Source organism: Ursus maritimus, unplaced genomic scaffold (genome assembly GCF_017311325.1).
Source record: "Ursus maritimus isolate PB19 unplaced genomic scaffold, ASM1731132v1 scaffold_27, whole genome shotgun sequence".
Lineage (NCBI taxonomy): Eukaryota > Metazoa > Chordata > Mammalia > Carnivora > Ursidae > Ursus > Ursus maritimus.
In genome coordinates this window covers 564,874-586,092 of record NW_024425230.1, presented here as the reverse complement: position 1 = coordinate 586,092, position 21,219 = coordinate 564,874, and the positions used below count along the sequence as shown (strand labels likewise).

General features: G+C 45.9%; 1 protein-coding gene across 1 annotated transcript in view; it reads right to left on the bottom strand.

The window, feature by feature from the left end:
* Positions 1-8,825: 8,825 nt before the first annotated feature.
* The window catches only part of HERC2 (HECT and RLD domain containing E3 ubiquitin protein ligase 2), a 247,387-nt gene continuing 234,993 nt past the window's right edge, over positions 8,826-21,219 (bottom strand). The window contains exons 86-93 of the mRNA XM_040642652.1: positions 17,932-18,015; positions 14,118-14,259; positions 13,757-13,951; positions 12,985-13,097; positions 12,179-12,369; positions 11,196-11,301; positions 10,576-10,788; positions 8,826-9,461 (exon numbers count right to left, since the gene is read on the bottom strand). Of these exons, the coding sequence (XP_040498586.1) occupies positions 9,189-9,461; positions 10,576-10,788; positions 11,196-11,301; positions 12,179-12,369; positions 12,985-13,097; positions 13,757-13,951; positions 14,118-14,259; positions 17,932-18,015 (1,317 nt within the window). The 3' untranslated portion in view covers positions 8,826-9,188. The remainder of the gene's footprint in view (positions 9,462-10,575; positions 10,789-11,195; positions 11,302-12,178; positions 12,370-12,984; positions 13,098-13,756; positions 13,952-14,117; positions 14,260-17,931; positions 18,016-21,219) is intronic.

The following is a 21,219-nucleotide window of genomic DNA, read 5'->3' as shown; positions in this document are numbered from 1 at the left end:
CTCGAGAGCAAAGAGCAATGCTCCGAGAATGAAAAACTCTCTGCAGGCGCTGGACGTGGGCGGGGCGAGCCCTGCTCCGCGCCTCCCGGCCTGACCACGCCCACAGACGTCACCGCGAGCAACCCCTCCCCCCCACCCAGGGCAGCCCGCAGGACTGGGAGATGGGGGCTCCCTCACCCCAAGAGCTACAGGAGACTCAGGAAATGGAGACAAAGGGCTCTTGGTAAAAGGCCAGACCCTCTGAAAGCTGATAGTGTCTGCTCGCTGTGTCCATTACAGGGTCTAGTTTATAGAAGATAGCCAAGCACCTGTGACAGGTTTTTCCCTATGAGCANAATGAGGAAAACGTCAACTGAGTGACTATTCTGCCTACTTTTTTCTCTTCTGCATTTAAAGAGTTCTCAGCTATTGCTAATAAGCCTGACCAGCATTCCTCTTATTTTCTCATTGCCTGTTCCCTCTCCGGCCTAGGGCTGTGGCCAATGTTACATTTGTGGAAAGCTCACTCTTTCTCTCGTACAACACACACAAAGAGACGTAAACATGGAGACACACAAACACACGCATAGACACATCAGACACAGAGACACACAGGCACACAAACTAAACACAGACACAGTTAAGTACACACACAGACATGCACACCACACAGACACTACACACACATAGACATAAATAGCATACACGCACAAGGAAATACAGACACACATATAGACACAGAACAGACACTGCACAGACACACACACACATACCACAAGCATACACTATACACAGACATATTAACCACACACAGAAACAGGGACACACACAGAAATATAAACAGGCACAAAGACACATAAATACACACATACCAACATACATGCACAGACACACACAAGACACACAGAGGTACACACAAACATATACGTTACACAGACAGCTAGGTCTGCAACGGGCCTGGCAGCTCAAGTGGAGCCTTAGCCCCCCAGTCACTGCCCAAGGATTGGCAGGAGTTCAGAGGCTCCTAGGTCTTCTACCATGTAACAGACAAACCCCAAAAGTTCTCCTTCTGGGAAATGTCTCTATAAACCTCTCTGGGAGAATTGTTTCTTTATGGAGTCCAGCTATGCTAGGTTTTTGGGAGGCATAGACTTGGCAACAAGCACATTGCAAAGGACAGGGTGTGGTCAGGTTACCCAGGAGCAGGTCCAAGGATCCAAGGGGTCTCTGGGCCTCCTACAGCACAGTGGGCATTGCCACACTGCAATCCCAGGGCTGGCCACAACCACTAGAGTAGCCAAGTTGTCTGAGATAAGGTCCAGTGTGGCACTTCAGACACCCCATGTCAGATTACTGGGCACATCGTGTGTGGACACAGCTCACATGTGCTGTGCCTGGTGACTCCATTCACGTGGGGCAGGGCACCGTGGAGCCTGTGACCACAGCAGAAATGCTGACACATCCACACTCATCCCTGAGCCTGAGCGTCCTCTTCCAACACCTCAAGAAAGACCAATACAGGATAGAAAGTGTCACAGGGGCCCAGAGTATGAATGTGCAGGCACCCTAAATGGTTACTGCCATCCTTACAGAATAGTATCCACACCTGGGGAGCCTTGGTGTGCAGGCTGACAGGTCCAGAGGATCACGAAGCACAAGGAGGGCAACTATGGCCAAACACATAGTTTATTAACACCTGTTACTAACGTTCACCTGCTGACTCAGCCTGGCCAGCAGGGCTGACTGCATGCTTCCTTCTTCCTCCTTCATCACAAGCCCCTAATGTTCTTTACATAGCTGTTAAATGTTTGTGGTGGGATCAACTATCCCTGCTCCAGGAATGAGTGCATGTGGCCCCAATTAGGGAAGAAATCCCACCCCTGCCATGAATTGGCATCTACATGTCCCAACCCACATGGTGACAAAGCTCACAGAGAGCAGGGTTCCATGCTAGACCAAGTTTCAAGCCCTCCATCTCTGGGCTCCTTAGTCATTGCTAACCCACCCTCTTGGTTGTTGAAGCCAGGTCCAGTTAGGGATTCGGGCAGTTAAGAACGAGGATTGGAGGGAGATAATGTTATTGGAAACTACAGCATAATTCATGGTGCCGGTGCTGTTCCATGGACAGGTTCTGAATTTCTTCGGTCAGAAGTGATTGGGGACAGTCTCAGAAATGATGTGGTGATTCCTGAGCTGGGCAGGAAGACTTCACCAAAATCTAACCCTAGAGGCACAGTTTTCTTGGATGACTTGGGAAATTCCCGAGGGAAACTCCAAAAATAGGAGCTTTCTAAATGGCCTTAGCAAAGAGGAGCATCACCGGCATCAGACATAAAGACTGAGTAAAGGTGGCTCCTTTCAAGTATACGGTACTTGACTGTATAAACTCTGAAATATCTGTAATGAAATCCATTTGCTTACATGATGTAAGTAGTGGTGGGTTTTATATACTGTGTGGATGTGCATATTTTACGTGTTTGTGGGTGATCCAGCGAAGTGCCTCTGGCTTCTCACCCTCAACAGACAGATGTGACTCAGAGCCATCTCCAACCCAGACTTCCACCTTCACTTCACATGGAAATCTGTCTGCAGCTCCCCTTGGGAATCCTACCTTCCCTCAGGTCCCTGTGATCACCCACTATGCAGGCAGGCCTCTCTGGCCACCAGCCTTTGCCTGCTCTGACTGCATAGGCTCCACATCCTGTTCACCCACAGATGGTTCAACTTAGCCCAGCCTCGCTGACCCCTAAGAGATGTAGGAGAGAGGGGACACTGGGCAGACAGCCAGGGCATCTTTCTTCTTAGTCCAATCAAGAGATTGACCTGAGAAGAAAAATCAAATGCAGACTCACATGGGTTCCCTTTATCAACTGCTGTGTAAAAAACCACCCCAAGTTTAGTGGCAAAAACAACAACCATTTTATCATGCTCCCAGATGCCATGGGTCTGGAACTCAGGCACCATGGAAAGAGTTCAGCTGAGGCTCTGTACAGTCAAGGAGGCACAAAGGACAGGAAGCAACTTGAGACTGGGGACTGGAAGCATCGGGAGGTGCCCTCACTCATTTCTGTTGTGGGATGGCCTGCCCTACTGTGTGGTTTCTGCCCTGATTCTTGGACTTCCTCCCAGCATGGCAGCAGTGGCCCAAGGGACAGGAATTGGAAGCCGCCAGTTCCTTCAGCCCTGTACCCGGGATTGACAGCTGTCACTTCCATCATACTCTGCCGGTCAAGCAGTCACAGAGACCAGGTTCAAAGGAAAGGACTCAGTCTCCAGTTCTTGATAGGAAAAATGTCAAAGAACATTAGAGCCATATTTTAAGTCACCACAGACTGCATCCTAGCCAAGGATGCAGCAAGGGAACAACGAAGGCATGATGCAATGGGAGGAATTCTGGCCTTCAAGTTCGCACTTTAAAGGCAGTTTTAAATGTAATGAGCTGTGAAGCAATAGGAACCCTCTTTACTGGTGGAAATGCAAAACGGTCACTTTGGAAGTTTCTCACAAAACTAAACATACTTTTACTATATAACCTAGCAATTGCATTCCTTGTTATTTACCCAAGGGAGTTCAAAACTTACATACATAAAAACCGGCACACACATTTATAGCAGCTTTGTTCATAATTGCCAAAACTTGAAGGAACCAAGATGTCCCTCAGTGGATGAATGCATAAACAAACTGTAGTATATTCAGACAATGGAATATTATTCACCAGTAAAAAGAAATGAGTTATCAAGCCATGAAAAGACACGAAGGAACCTTAAATTCATTGATAAGTGAAAGAAACCAATCTTAAAAGATTCCATGGAACACTACATCAAAAACTAAGGATAGACTGTATGATGACTATCATAACATAATACAAAATTATTATAAAAAAAAAGATTCCAAGCATATGACATTCTGGAAAAGGCAAAACTGTGGAGACAATAAAAAGATCAGGGGTTTTGGGGGGAGGGGAAAGATAAGTAGACATAGCACAGAGGATTTTTTAAGGTAGTTAAACTGTTCTGTGTGAAACTACAATGATAAATACATCGGTTGCAACAAATGTACCACTCTGCTGGGGGCAGTGCATGTGTGGGAACAAGACGTATATGGGACAGCTCTGGACCTGCTGCTCAATTTTGTTATAAATATAAAATTGCTCTAATAAAAGTCTATTTTTTAATGTACAGAGCTAAAGGAAAATTCATTGTGTAGATTCCATTGTATACGGGGAAAAAAATCTTTGAAAAGTGGCTGGGGTGGGGCCCACCAGCCAGGGCTCCCTGTGGCTGAAAAGGGCCTGCTCCTCACACCTGCTCACCCATGAGGACAGTGTCCCTGAGGCTCCCCACCAGCAGTAGATCTAGCCCACTCCAGCCCTGGTAAGTCAAGGGGGCAATGCCCATGGTCCTGTACCTGTGCCGGCTCCACTAGGACCAGTGTGTCAACTACAAGTTTCCCTGTGCCCTGCACTGAGAGTAGGATGCTACTGCTTTGAGAAATTATGGTCCCTCCAAGGGCCTCTTTCCATCCAAGCCAACTAAAGGAGGAGGGATAGCAAAGGGACCCAGGCACTGGTACCTCCACTGGGCATGCCCACACACGGCACAGTGTAAAGCTGGGGCTGGCGTCACAGCAATGCCACACAAGGAACTTCCTAGGGTCAACAGTGACACCAAATGCCTGTGGCCACTATGACATGCCAGCAAGACCAAGTACAGGAGGCCAGGGACCACTCTTGGCCTGATGGCAGTTTACGGTATGTGGCCCATGTTGCACACAGCAGAGCTCACCTATCCACAGGCCAAAAGACCCCGCAGTGTAGCAGGGCTAGTGGAACCAGTTCTCAAACCGTCTACGGTCCACCATCAACCCCCCCACCCATGTTCCTGCACTCAAGCAGACAGCTCAGGGACCCACCTCGTGAGCCTGCAGCCAGGGAGCAGTGGCAGTATTGGGACATCTATCTGTGCCTTCTGAGAGCAGTGAGTTAGAAGTCTCATGGTTGTGGACTCCCTTTCAGATCAGCAAAGGGGAAGAGGTTCACCGTGGGTGGCCCTGTGGTTGGAAGGACCTAGGACTAATACCATGGGAGTGGGTAATCCCTTGTGGCCTATTCCTGAGGGTCTGAGTGACTGCACAAGCCCTGGCCAGCCTGCCTGGCACCCTGGACCTCTGGCAGGGCAGAGCCTAGGCTCTCAAGGTGGACACACCCACAGAAGGAGCCATGCCTCCAGCCCTTCCATGCCCAGGATTCATGTCCTTCTTACTGAGCCTATCGGGATTTCCAAGAGACATGTCCTAGCAGAGATCCTTGCCATAAAGTAATTTACCTACAAAAAAGGGAGTGATTAATCAGCCTTGGCAGTGCTAAAGCCTGAGCTGTACTGAGATTAAGAGCCAGGAAGGATCAGAAGACCCCAGTCCACAGAGCAGACTGAAACCCCAGGGGTCTCCTACTCCATGTTCTCTACCTGCCCGGGCTAGCAGACCCAATGTGGAGAAGGCCCCAACCCCAGTGCCTGGCCCCACATTGAATAGCCAGCATGTGGAAGCCCAGTTGCCGATACCTCAGACTCCTCCATTCTCTTCCATTGTCCCCAAATGAAAGTATCTTGGCTAGTTTTGCAAGTCAGGACAATTCACATGTACGTGGACGCAGGAAGCTCCTTCTGGTGTCCCTAGATTTCTAATTAACCCAGATGTTTCTAGTTAACAACCTCAGAAGCCAGTGGTCACCTTGATGCTGGAGAGTATTCTGGGCTGATGAAAATGAATAACCTGCCTAGTGTTCATTGTTGAACACCTGTCAGCCAGGTAGTGCCTCTACACTCTCTAATGCTCAAACGGCCACCGGGGCGAGCGCTGTAGATGGTGACGTGTCTCTTCCAGAAGCGGACCTGTCAGAATCGGGCCCCGTGTCCAGCAACAACAGAGCCAGCGGTCACTCCTGAGGTCATGAATCAAGTGGTGGAGCAGGGGCTATCTACCATACAACCACCCTGCACTGCTCTACGCTCAGGCCTGGTCCCAGGGCCGGGTCATGCTCAAGAAAACCAGCCCCGGCTCCTAGAGTTTGTATTTGGGATCTGAAGGATGGAGTGTACCAAGTGAATAAACTTCAGAGCAAGGCAGGTGGCCATGTGGTTGCGTGGAGGGTGGACAAGTTCAAATAGAGGCATAAGAGGCTGGCAGCCCTGTGAGCAAGTACTAGGGAAGGGTAGTCTATCAGACCTTGGGGGACAATACTGGAGGTGGTCTATGCTAAGAAAACCAAAAGAATTTGTCAGGGATTCTAGTGTCAGGTACCATATTAAGTTTTTGTAAATCTAAACAGATGCAGCTTCATATGATTATAAATGCACATCCACTACTTTTATTGGTAGAAAAACACACATGATGCATCACACCATTAATTGCCTCAGAGGGGATTAACCCACAATTCAAAATGTTGATGGAACCTGCTAATGAAATTAAGGAGTCTTCATCAGTGACTGAAGACTTCCACTCCTAGCACAATTTGGGTCTGTCTTTCCTACAGTTTACCTTTCCACAGGTTCTGCTGCACTAATTTTAATCTGCCAGAATGAACCCTAACTTTAGGCCTCATAAATCAGGTAAGATTAAAAAATTAAATTGAAGAGGACAGGTAACTGTCTTAGAGATTTGCCTTGGACAAAAATGAAGAAAGTGTTGCTATGAAAATCAAAGTCCCTATTTTTTTTTTTTTAGTGGAATAAATGTAGGAAACAGATAATCCTCCAGCATTTCTGAAGTTAAAGAAAAAGAGCTCATAACAAGTAGGACTCAGGCAATTGCTTCTGAAGAGTGCAAACACAGCAGAAACAAGCCAGGTAGGTAGAAGGCATGGCTGTCCAAGCTGTTTGCAGTTCCCTGGACCACACTTCTGGTGATGACTTTGAAGTTCCCTCCTCTGCAGCAGTTCGACTCAGAACCCTTTTTCATTCAGTAATTTTTATCTATGTTCTATCCATCAATAATTACCAAATTGGAAATTAAAATTAAAATGTTTTAAAATATTCATTCATTTTAAAATAAAATAAAACCATTGCTTATTTTTCTTTGAGATTTGAGAGAGTGAGAAAGAGAGAGCACAAGTGGGAAGGGCATATGGAGAGAAAGAGAATCCCAAGCAGACTCCGTGCTGAGGGTCGAGCCCTTGTGGGGCTCAATCCCATAACCTGAGCCAAAACCAAGAGTCAGATGCCTAACCAACTGCACCACCCAAGTGTCCCAACAAACCCATTACTTATTAACATGAATACTATTCTGAAAAACTATTTTCCAAAACTAAAAAACTTAGTGATTTAGTGAGAAGAATAGCATTAACTTGTTTATTAATCTTTTTACTATCTGGCTCATGAGAAGATAGCTGGAATCTCGTTTCTGTTTCTGCCATCCACATATTGTAATACAGTTTTGGTTGCAGGATATGAAGAAAATTTAGCTTCATGCAGATATATAGTTGGAAAAGGGAGGACCTCATGGGACACCATGAAAGGGAAACCAATGGGTCCTTGAACAAGACTTTAAGAACAGCTATTCTAGAGGCAAAAGACATTTGTCAGTCCACTTGGTTTGGGGGTTGGCCCACAAAATGTGGGTGGAGGGACAGTTCAGTTCTGAGCATAGGCCTCACCTGTTTTCAGTTGTTCTCTTGCATATGAAGCAGAGCCCTGCCTAACCCATTGTCTACAGCCATTCAGCCAAGATTAGCCATCCAGATATGTGAGAGAAATAAACGTTGCATCTTGTATGCCACCAAATTTAGGGGTAGTTTGTTATGCAGCAAAAGCTGACTGACAACAAAAAGGTTGGTGATTTAAAAAACACCTCACAGATTATGAAGATTTTGAGCCAAGGTAAAAATAAAAGACTAATCTGGGCATTCACAAATTTGGTCATGGATAAATTCCCAGAAACTTACTCTCTTTGGATTTTCTAATGCAAAACATTGTATCCCTGAATAAAGAAACAGTCTCCCAACATACAATATCTCCTTTTGACTTCATCTAATTTACCTCAAGTTTGAGCACACCAGGCCTGTTAACCAACTTTCCTACCCTATTCTCAGTCCTTCCCTTTGCAGAGAACCTGCCATACACACAACTCGAGAACACACAGCTCTCAAATCCTACCCCATGGCCAACTGGACCAGAAACACATGCCTGACCCGAGGCCAACAGGATGGGAACCAGGACAGGCAGGGGTGGAGGCCAGGGGAACAGATCCTGAAGGCTCCTGCTTCCCAGCTCCCAACACCAGCCACTCCCCTTAAAACTTCCCATTCTTTTACCCATTCCTCCTTTGTCACTGGAGTGAGTTTGCTTTTTGTAATCGCAACAGTCTAAACTCGACTGGAATGGCTTTCAATAGTGCTCTATCAAAGACTATGTTTCGGTTGTAGCATATCCACCAGTGCGAGTCTAACCAGATAAGAAAGTTCAGCTTACAGTTTTATGACAGATGTTTTATTCATAGGGAGTTAAAATGTAGGGATATACAGGGCACAAACATTATATATAGTATACTTTCTATGATAGATACTGCTCACAGAAAGGCCTCAATTCAAGTTACATACTGCATATGCTAAAATGTGCACCTGGGGAGAAGAGGGAGACCAACTGCCTTTTTGTTTTGGTTTTGGTTTAAATGACCTATAGATGCATTTAAGTAATACTGATCATTTAATGTTCAAAAAACTTTTAATAAACAAATTCAGGGTAATATTGAAATATTTATAATATGATTTAATCATTACACAGTATTTCCAATGTACAATCAAGACAATGCACAACACTTGAAAAGAAGAAGAAAAAAAAACAACAACGATCTATTGCACCCACAAGTAAAAAGGCTTTTTATTCATTTTGGGGATGCTGCAATTCAGTATTTATATAAACATTTACACATTATAGTAAACACAGAAGTCCTACATGTAATGCAGCATTATGGGTAAGACCCTTTTAAGTCTCAAAAATAAATGTTAGTGTCCACATAGTGCCCCACGTGCAAGGCTGACTTTCTGATCATTATTCCATTCATTGTTCAATCATGAGCAATCAGTCTCCCTGTCCACCCCATGCATTTTAGAGACCTAGTATTTCTCATCAAACACACGACGTCCTGCACTCTAAACTGCAGTACTCTGCCTCCTTGCTTAGTCTCGTGGTGTCTTGCAATGGCACTTCTCCATCTCAGTGTCCTGTTAAATAATCCTGTGTAGAGTCTGAAGCAAATGAATCCACATCCTCATTCTCTGAGTCGTCACTGCTGTCATCGGCAGCTGGCTCTCCTGTAAGGGCTATGCGAGCATAATCATCTGTGTCTATCGATTTGCAAAAGTGGATGGCATATTTCAGTTTCTCCTCCAGCACCTGTTTACAGGAATATCTAGGCAACTTCAGCAAAAAGAAGCAGGTGTAGGACTCAGGAAGGAAGTGGTCAGGAGGGTTGTATTTATCCAATACCTATTGATGAATAAATGTTAAATAATCAGAGACTATGTACAAGGACAGGTAGAACTGTTAATCTATTTTATTATGTTCATTAGACTCTTGACTCTCACAAAAATCACAATATTTTTGGCTAAGAATAACAAAGTATCAGAAAACAAATACTCTAGCCCATTTTAGAAATTAAAAAGAGCAGCTCAATAATTCCTAGGACTTGGGAGTCAAAAATAGCAATTGGTTACTGAGGCAATTACTTTTGACAAATCAGTGCTGTGAACAGGGTCTGGCACAAGGCAGGCAGAGGAGGCGGGCTCAGCACACACCTACATGGGGAATTCTCCTTAAACCCATCAGCCCCTCTTGACTACTACTGATAAAACACTATGAAGCCAGCAGAGAATTGTGGACCCAGGAATTACCTACTTTTGGAGAGAAAAACTACATGTTGCTCTCAAAGATCTCTGTGACAAATGACTACTACTGCAACCCCAGTCAGAGACTGGAGTCAGGCTGTGCTCAGGAAGGAGCCCATCCTCAAACCCTTTCAAGCATGCAGGAAGAATGGACCTTCCACCCCAATCCTCCCCTCCGAGGAAGTCCCCCATCCCCATGGTATTGCTACCTGGACAGTCACACATGTTGCTTCAAGATAGAGGAGGAAGAGGGGGCTTAAGTCACTTCACCTTGTGAACCGGCAGATAAACAAAAGCCTGTTTCTGATCACTGGACCACAGAGTTAGAAATCAAAGCAAAACTCTTGTTCTCAATCTGATGGGTGTTCTTATTTTTCCTAGTAAGCGACATTACTTAATTTACCTAATTCAACCAGGAATCAAATATATGCTTTAAATGACATGTGTGCTCAAAATCTCAAATATGCTGACATAACAGCAGTATCTTCTGGTGATGGCCAGATAAATTTTCCAGAAGTAGAAAGTGAGACCTAAGACCTACAGTCATAAAATTTTGAGCAATCAAATCAAAGAAATTGGGCGTGCTTTTTATTATTATTTCCAGGAAGAAGGAAAAAACCACATAACATGAGAGTCCCATTTTCTATTCGGCTGTAGGATCGTGTGCAAGGAGCATGCCCCCACAGCTGACACCACAGGATATGCAGGAACCACACCTGGATGACGAAGTCTCTGCCCCGGAAGTCGGCGATGGTCCTGGGCAGTCTCGTCCGGCCCCACACAAAGCGAAGGAAGAGGGAACGCTCTGTGTTGGAGAAGGACTCCATCACCTCCCAGAACCACTGGATCAGGGATGCGGAAGGCTCGATTCCTTTGTATGTTGCCACTGACTTTAAGAGATGCAGAGGGATATCTGGGCTGCCACATACCTGCAGAAGGACATACTGTCAGGGCTGGGTGACACTTTTGACTTTTCACTTCAGTAGAGAGTCAATCACTCTTTCTACCAAGGCTTGTTTCAGGCAGGACGTGTGTGAGAGCCCGAGTGGACAGTTAGGAGGACAGGTCCCATGTGTTCAGGTGGGTGTGCACTGGATCCTGTTCTCCACCCTGGTATGGGATGGGGCGGGGGGGGGGGGGGGGGGCTGCAAGGGAAGGAAGGGCGCAGGCAGGGAACACCCACTTTTCCAACATGTTTTCACTTCATCTACCAGGCATGAGCATATTTCAGATGTAAATTAAGTGCAAGATTTAACCAAGAAATTAACTAGTGGTACTGATATCGTGGCTTGATATTCAAAAGGCAGTTCTAGGGCAGTAGCACTCGGGGGCATACCATTGTCTCCAATTCATATCCAGTGAACAGAGAAAGAAGGGGGACAGGCACGACTCGGGCCATTCCTTCCCGGACGGCAGCCACCTGCTCATCAAATTCATGGAGTCTGAAAGAAAAAACTCACTTTGCATTTCTATCTTTGGTAACATAGATCTTATCCTACTCACACCAAGCCTTATCACACAGATGACCGAGGCATGTACCTTACAAAAATAGCATCACAGAGCTTCTCACATACTGAGTTCACCTACACTGACACATAGAAGATAATCTTAAAAACCACCTAGAGCTTCCAAGACACAATTCTTAATATTTATCGCATACCTAGGAAGGAGCCAGAATTAGATGTGCATGATCAGAGAACCAGGCTCCACAGCACCCACAGTAAGAACCCTCTGGAAGCAAATACTGTGTTCAGGGCCTTCATGACTGGCGAGTTAGGGCATAAAGCAGAAATGAACACAAAGGTACAACACAGCACACTTGCCGGGACCACCCACAACTAGAACTCAGCAAGCCAAGCCCACCCAATGTGCAATCTCACCAAGTAGCTGGCCAGGTGCTTCTGGAGAACAAGGTCCACTGTGTGGACTTCTAATGTCAGGTGGAAGCAGCAATGAATAGCAGAAACCGGATGGGTGGCATTGCTGACCTGCCGCAGAGCAACCATGAGGAATGCTGGTGTGAGGGCCAGGCAGGGGTGGGACCAATAGGTCCAGTGACTACTGCCAGGACAGCTCCCAAAACGGGACAATTCTATGCACCTTGGTTTTCTAGTCAGAGCCAGGAATCTTAGGCAAGAATAATGAATACTCTGACTTGGATTACAAAATAAGCTTTGGCAACTATAGACCAGCAGCAGTGGGAACCAAGTTCACTAGCATTTTACTGTATGGTAGTTCTGAAAATGCAGCCATCCAAGCAAACTACTTCCTATTTTTGCTGTTTACTGAATCAAAACAATGGAAGGCAGATGGCCCCACCTGTAGTTTATTGCCAGCCGGACATACTCTGCACGGTTGTCCAGGGTGATGTGTGTGTACTTGGAGCTCAGCTGAATGTCCTGGCCACTTGCACTTGGCACAGTGAAGGGCAGACTCATGGCCTCAAACTCCTCTGAGGTGGCTTCATTATCACGGATGTACATGAGCCCAGGGATAAAATCTTTATCAACCTTTTAAGGGAAAAAAGGGAGCCCACATGATAAGTCAGGGTCTCTACCACACTTCTGACTGCAGTTCACACCTGAGGTGTTCAGCCATGAGGGGGCTTCAGTCTGCACTGGGCACACCTCAAGGCTGCTGGTGCATTATACATGCCGAGAAATAAAAGAGACCAGCAGTGAGAAAGTACTTCACCCAGGGACCTGAGGAAAGAGCTTGTCATTCAAGGAAGTCCTTAAAATTAACCACAAAGAGAGCAACAGCCACTGGTTGGAGATGGATCCCGCCCTACAGTCATGGTACCAAGGGAAGTATGGCCACAGGGAAGATGCTGGCTGTGGTCAGCCAGTCACGTCTCCCCACCTAAAAGCCAAAGCCGCCACCCAGCCACTCACAAGTTCTGCTCCTCTACAGGAAAATTGGTGAACTTTCTTATCTGACAAGATTTCAAGTTGCAAAAAGCACCACAAAATAGATGGTCTATCAAGTTCTAGAAGAAAACTGGCCTAACATCCACAGACCTTTTTTTCTACTAGAAGGTAGTCTGCAGTCAGGGGCGCCCCCTACACTCTGTACCAGGTACACTAGGTGTCACATTTCCCCATCCCCGCCTTCCTGGTGGTTACCTCACTGAGATCTGCAATGGTGAGGCTCATCCCAGCCAGCTGCTTCCAGACAGGCTCAGCCAGATTGAGGCTCAGGGGACTCCCAGTCCGGATGGCGATGCCCAGTAACACACCTGCTCATTCAAGGCACAAGTAACAGGAGATACTTGAAATCAAATATAAAACATATAGTTCAATCAGCAACACCACAGAATAGGCTCTACACTGGGCCTCAGTGCCTTCTAAACCAATGTTACCCAAATTCATGGAGACAGGTCCACCCTTAAAACATTTTGTCCTAGTCTAAATTCATTGTTTCCTTTTGTTCCTATGGGCCTAGTTTCTAACTCTTCTCTTTCTACCAATAGGTATAAGCCACACAGAGGCTAATCTCCATTCCTTTGATGACAAAACAAACGGACAGAGTTTCTCAAGGAAGGTGGGTAGAGTACCTGGAGAGGTAACAGGAGCCCTCAGCACAGATACTTAATGGAATAGGAGGGAGGGACTGACCAACTACCAAAACCCCTCAGATCTGATCCCAAGTTTCAGATACATTTACCCTGCAGAAATATGGTATTTCAGATCTTCCGTGTGCCAAACACTTTCTGGCCCTTAGCACCCTGCCACTCACTGACGGTTGGGCTCTGCATGTCCCTGCACCTGCGCACTGAAAATGCTAAAAAACCAAATACTCAAAATGTTTGTCATTCCCAAGACAGAGTAGACATCAAGTAACTGGGGCACACACAGCCACCTAAATGAGGCATCATGCCCATGGGAGAAGGCCCACCCAGAAAGCGGAACATGTTGGTGTGCACAGGCGCCCTGGCAGCGGGGCTGAACAGGTAGCAGTCGCGGTTGGCCCCGGACTCATCTCTCCCATTGGGTGTCACGATCAGAAGTGGGGTGAGTCCATTCTGCAGTTCTTCACAGATCTCGGCTATGGACTCACTGTAGCCACCACCACAGTCATCCACAGATTCACCTTGAGGGAAAGGAGAGTCAGCAACTCACAGCCATGCCAGGAAAGCCCTGCAGGGTGCAGCTAGATGGACTTCTCAGCTCTCCCTGTAATGCCCACTGCACTACTGTCTGTGCTCAGACTGCCAACCCTCAGGATCACAGGCCTGCCAGTGCATGCGAGTTCTCACCCACAAACTTGACTTTCCAGACGCGGTGGGGAAGGAGGAGGCTGTCGGGACTAAACGAGCTCATCTTAGCACACATCTGCCCAAAGACAGACTTGGTCCCATCAGGGCCTGCTAGGCCTCCTTTACTCCTTGAACGTTTGACCTAGAGAGGAGAAAAGAAATAAATATGAAACAACCACAGCAGCAGAAAGCACACAGCTACTATCTTCCACAGCTAACCAGCCCTGGAACATCTGTGGCAACAAGATGTTGCCCCTTTTGTTACCCTTTACTCCTCTGCCCTGGTCACCAGGGTAGAAGTCCAGCCAGCACTCTGCTGCTGGATCTAAAGAGCTGTCACGAGTGGAGCCCACAAACAGTAACATTCAGATGCTGCTGCAATCACCCAACAAAAGAGAGCAAAACCCACAGAAAACATCTGTACAAGGTTGAAGAGCTTCCAGACTAAGCCTTATTTCTCTATGACTGCTCCTCCTCCTCCCTTGAGGGACTTTACGTCCCTTACTTCCTGCATACAAGCCCTCTGAGAACCTCAAAGACTGGTCTCACACTCCTTTCCCCTCACTGGACACCACATGTTTACCTCCTTAGGCCTTACACACAGGATGCCCGCTGGACAGCTGTGCTAATGGAAGCTCTGCTATAATCATGGCAGGCATGGCCTTTGCCCACCCAAATGCATGCAGCATGTTGCCACAGCACAGCACCCTTTAGGACTCATGGTGTCTAAGTAAACATTCCCTCAAGAAATCACAGACCTTGGTTGGCCATTCACACAGGGTGGTGGCAGCCCATGTGGTAAGTAACTACAATATGATTCATCCTCACACTTCATAACTTTAACCATAGCCAACCACTTCAGCACACTGCCTTGGTCTCCATGAATAAGATGCCAGGAACTCCAAAAGCAGCCCTCCTTAGCAGACTATCAGGACTCTGAGCTTCGAACCAAATGGCTGAGACCAAACCTGGAGGCACCACCTCAGCCAGAAAAGAACCTTCCTCCTGTCCCTTACTCATCTGCATGTATCCTACTCCAACCCTTGGGGTCACTGCATCTCCCCCAAGTACAATACCTATATTTCTCACCCTAAGCTAAGATTTTCAGACAGATCAGACCAAGAGCCCTCAAGGCCCTCACCTGGTGTGAACTCAGTAACCCTGCAGTTTTGTAGGCTACACAGTGCTTCAGAATCACCTGAGAAGCTCAGTCTAAAATAATGGCAAAATGAAAAGTTTAGGAAAAAAATGTTGATGAAAATGCACTTTTCTGTTGCCTCCTCCAGCTCAACTCTCACAATTCTTAACTTCTTAGTAAGTTCTAGGGTGAGTTTAAATAGCTAATTCTCACACACAAATAATCATAAACAAGACTTACAAATAATGACAATAATGATAATAGCCTCCTATGGAATGAAATGTTCTTTGTGCCACATATTTGACTGTATGTTCACAAATCCAATTTCATTTAAACCTCACAGCAGTTCTTCAAGGTACCCAATATCCCTGGAGGAAACTGAGCTACAGAAAGGAAGAGGGATGTGTCCATCCATGAGAAACAAGATGCAGACCCAGCTTCACATCACCTCCATTTATAATACCAGTTAACAGAGACTGGATGCTCTTGGCTCCTCTGAAGGAAATGGCTATGAGAACACAGCTATGACTCTGCAAGGACAGGCACCTATGTACCTGTGGCTACTTCTGGACAGTAGGAATATAAGTCATTTTAATTGCCTTTAATCTGAATTTTCCAAATTTTCAGGAAGGAGCATGCTCATTAATTCGGCAATACATTTTAAAGTAAAATTTTTTATGTACACTGATTTTCAGATTTTGTTATAAAACTAAATCATATTCAAATAAACAAAGAAAAACCCTCCAGGAACATGCCTATGTTTTAGTGTCTCTAGAACACTTTGCACAGACAGTATGAGAATATCTGTGGGAGATATCTATCTATGGGAGAAGGCTGATGCCAGCAGCAACCTGTGGCCACAGGACGGCTGACACCACCTTTCTGGATCAACTGGTATCTTGAGCGCAACTCAAGATGAGTGGAATATCTCCCACTCTCACCCCCTACTCTATTTTTGACCAAAAAAACAATTGTATGTCCATCTTTGTGGAAGATCTTTCTGGCTTTAGGAAGGAAGTATGAAATCTGAACTGAAGAGGACCTAACTCTGGTGGCCACTAGGTGTACTGGAGCACCATGCATGCTGCACTGAACATCGTTCATGTGCATTTTAAAAATGCTAATATGAATTTGTCCTTTATCCATTCTATTTTTCAAACATGTACTGAACATTTTCATAACATAAGGCACTGTGCTGTAACATAAAGACAAGGAAGGAAAGAGGTATCCAAACATGATGAATGCAAAATCTGAGATAAGAGAAAGAAAAGGCATGCCTAACCTAGGTTCCAGGTCACCAAGGCTCAATGAGGCCAAAAGCCTCAGATTTGAATACGCGTATCAGGCCGCTGGCCCTAAGCACCTCTGTGTGTGGCTGGGGCAGGCATATGATCTAGGAATGCCCAACCATCTGTGTTAGCTGAGCTTTCCTCACTTACAAACTTCAGTGTTTAAGACCTAGTAACATAGAACAAACCAAAATGATCCTCCAAGGTGGGGAAATAAAACCTTTTTTATGAACCTAATTAAACAGCCCATTATTTTTGTAGAGTGGGCTGACTGACCAGCTTAGCATTAACAAGTCTGACGTCAGTGAAGGGGCTACTTCCATCAGTGTGGTCACACGTGTTCTCCAACAAATGACAAGAGTTTGTGTCTTAATTCAAAATGCCCCCAAGAACAACTCTGGAGAAATGCCTAGTCATGCAACCAACATGAGGGTAAAAATCATGTGTTAATATAAAGGAACAAAGAATTTGTTCTTTGTAACTCTCTGTTTCTGTTCCAAGAGGTGGGGCCGTTTCATTTGCATGTTAAATGTCAAGTGCACATAATACCATCATCAATGCTGGAGTTCTCTAGTTTTTAGTTAATTTTTTAAACTAAGTAAGCTTATCTACACTTGGCAGCAGTATTAATTCAGAGATGGCCTACTTTTCATTTCTCCAATTACTAGAGAACAGTATTAGTGATTCTGGTCTATTAAGTAGGCAAAGAAAGCTATCAGAGCCAGAAAGGGTGTGAGGCTGGCGGGAATGGGAATTGTCCCCACATAAAATCTGATGTATGGAGGGCCTCTCACCGGCCCTGCTTCCCAGAACCTAACACAAGGAGGGCAACTGAAGACACATTTGTAGTTGGGACTGTGCCAAGAAGCCCTGCTATATCCCAGAAAAGTGGGCACAGCCTTCCAGCCCCCTGCAGAAAAATCTGACAGAGAAAACTAAGAGAACATGGGGTAGGTGGTCAGCAAAAATAATCTCACAGTCCCACTGTAGGGCAAGGAGAGATGCTTACAATGTAATAAGGGGAAAAAACAGCAAGTAACAAAAGAGAGGCATCCAGTTCCAATTATGACAAACATACAAATACACCTCCAAATGTCAGCAGCAGTTATCACTATGTAGTGGAAACACGGTCATTTTTACTTTTCCCTCTTTGCTTATCTGTAGTGCATCCTTCTGGATTATCTGAAATAAGTTCTTCTTACTTCTGTTACAAAGAAAACAATTTGCTTTCCCACCTGGAAGCCTCAGCACCACAAGACATCACAGACAGGTGACAACTTGCTCCCTAAAGTTTCCTCTTCCCTCAAGCTATGGCGGGTCCTGACTCCCAACCATAAAACCATCCCATCTGAGGAGTGTCAGACTAAGAACAATTTCCACGTGTTACCTGAATCCGGTTCAACTCTACCACAGGACCATGTTGGCGATCTCGGACCATAGTTGCTTGTACTACTTTTCGGAAAGCTGCCTCCTAAAACATGACAGATGGACAAAATTTAGAATCTGCTATAGGAAATATTATTACCCATAGATAAATCATGTCACAGTATTGTTTTAAATACCCTTTCTCAAAAGTCAAATATTCTTTTTTTTTATTAAGTTCAATTAGCCACCATATAGTACATTAGATTTGATGTAGTGTTCAATAATTCATTAGTTGCATATAACACCCAGTGCTCATCACAACCAGGTGCCCTCCTTAAAACCCATCACCCAATTACCCCATCCCCCCACTCCCTCCCTTCTGCAACCCTCAGTTTGTTTCCCAGAATCCAGAGTGTATCATGGTTTGTCTCCCTCTCTGATTTCTTCCCATTCAGTTTTCCCTCCTTTCTCCTATGGTCCTCTGTGCTATTTCTTATGTTCCACATATGAGTGAAATCATATGATAATTGTCTTTCTCTGCCTGACTCATTTCACTTAGCATAATACCCTCCAGTTCCATCTATGTTCATGCAAATGGTAAGTATTTACCCTTTCTGATGGCTGAGTAATATTCCAAAAGTCGAGTAATACCTATTGAGATAGGGAAGCAGGCCCAGCATGAACTGAAATCAACTTTGCAAAACAAAAGACAAATTAGTTGGAGAATCAGAAGGGTCAGATGATGGAATGTTTTGAAAGCTAATAGAATTTCGATTGGAGTTAAGATGGCAGAGGAGTAGGGGACCCCTTTTTCAGCCGGTCCCCTGAGTCAAGCTGGATAGGTACCAGACCAGCCTGAATAACCACGGAATCAGCCTGAGACGCAGGAAGATGCATCTGGATCTCTACAAATGAACATCTCCAGTGCTGAGTATTGAGGTACGAAGCGGGGAGCCGTGAAACCGCGCACAGATACCGGAAGATAAACGGAAGGGGTAGGGAGCCACCGCGTTCGGGCGCCGGGAAGCGGTAGCCACTTGCACGGGGGAGCGGGCGGACTCGCAGACCGGCACCCGCGAAACAGCAGACTGAGACCAAAACAGCAGACTGAGACCGTGAGCCGGGAGCGCCCACCACTCGCGAACACCGGAATCCCGGTGCGCCACTGATTCAGACTGAACCGAGATCCGGGAAAGCGCGCCGCGGGCGGGCGGCTGGCGGCGTTAGGAAACACAAAGGACAGAGCCGGCCCTGGAAGTGAGGGCTGGGGCCGGGTGTGGGCGCACATCCCGGACGCTGCAGGGTTGAGCAGCACCAACAGTAACAGAGTTAAAGTGGCCAGAACATTAGTAGAGAACGGGCCGCAATCCCTCTGTTCTGTGACAGAGGCTGAAATTCGGCCGCTGCTGCTCTGACTCTCAGAAGAGGCATAGCCGGCCGCCAGGGAAAGCAGCTAGAGAACAAAAGCCTGGAAATACCAGCTCACAGTGCCTATCCCCATCCCCTCGCAGGGGACATGGAGACTCTACCCAAACAGGGTGGCCTGACTATCGGCGCGGCAGGCCCCTCCCCAGAGAGCAGAAGGCAGGCTGAAAAATCAAGAAGCCCCACAACCGGGCGCTGTGGCGCAGTCATTGAGCGCCTGTCTTCGGCTTAGGGGCATGATCCCGGCGTTCCGAAGGAGTCCCTCATCGGGTCCTCCGCTGGAGCCTGCTTCTTCCTCTCCACTCCCCTGCTTGGGTTCCCTCTCCTGGTTGTCTCTCGCCAAGCAAATAAATCAAATCTTTAAAGAAGAAGTTCTTGCCATCCCTAAGATCTTATAAGTAAACAAGGGCGCACGACCTGGGTCCCGGCGATCAATAATTTGGGCTCTGGACAACCCCGCAACCTCTCCTCATCAGAATGGATTAGAATGAAGTCCCCCAGCAAAGAAAAAGACAATGAGTCTGTGGCCTCTGCCACAGAGCTAATGGATATGGATATACCAAATTACTTCAGAAATGGACAGAGTAACAATGGTCAAGATGATGAGTAGACTTGAAAAAGTATTAATGAAATGATTACTGAGAATATAGAATCCATAAGGGCGGAAATGAGAGTGAATCTGACAGAAATTAAAAATTCTATGAGCCAAATGCAATCAAAACTAGAGGCTCTGACGGCCAGGGTCACCGAGGCAGAGAAATGTATTAGTGAATTGGAGGATGGGTTAGTAGAAGAAAAAACGAAAATAGAAGCTGGACTTAAAAAAATCCACGCCCACGAATGTAGGTTACAGGAGATTACTGACTTAATGAAACGTTCCAATGTCAGAATCATCGGCATCCCCAAGGGGGTGGAGAAAAACAGAGGTCTAGAAGAGATATTTGAACAAATTGTAGCTGAAAACTTCCCTAATCTAGCGAGTGAAACAAATATTCGTGTCCAAGAGGCAGAGAGGACCCCTCCCAAGCTCAACCACGACAAACCTACGCACCGCCACGTCATAGTGCATTTCAAAAATATTAGATCCAAGGATACACTACTGAAAGCGGCAGGGCAAAGAAATTTCTCACATACCAAGGCAAAGGCATCAGAATTACGTCAGACCTCTCTACACAGACCTGGAATGAGAGAAAGGGTTGGGGGGGCATTTTTAAAGCTCTTTCAGAGAAAAACATGCCGCCAAGGATCCTTTATCCAGCAAGGCTGTCATTCAGAATTGATGGAGAAATAAAGACGTTCCAGAATTGCCAGTCATTAACCAATTTCGTAACCACAAAACCAGCCCTACAGGAGATATTAAGGGGGGTTCTATAAAGGTAAAAAGGCCCCAAGAGTGATACAGAACAGAAAGTCACAACCGATACAAACACAGACTTTACTGGCAACATGGCATCATTAAAGTTCTATCTCTCAGTTCTTAGTGTCAATGTAAATGGTTTAAACGCTCCCATAAACGCCACAGAGTTGCAGATTGGATAAAAAGAAATGACCCATCCATTTGCTGTCTACAAGAGACTCATTTCGAACCCAAAGATGCATTCAGACTGAGAGTAAGGGGATGGAGTACCATCTTTCACGCAAATGGACCTCAAAAGAAAGCTGGGGTAGCAATTCTCATATCAGATAGATTGGATTTTAAACTAGAGACTATAGTTAGAGACACAGAAGGGCACTATATTATTCTTAAAGGATGTATCCAACAAGTGGATATGACAATTATAAATATATATGCCCCCAACAGGGGAGCAGCAAGATACACAAGCCAACTTTTAACCTGAATAAAGAGACATATAGATAAATATACATTAATAGTAGGGGACCTCAA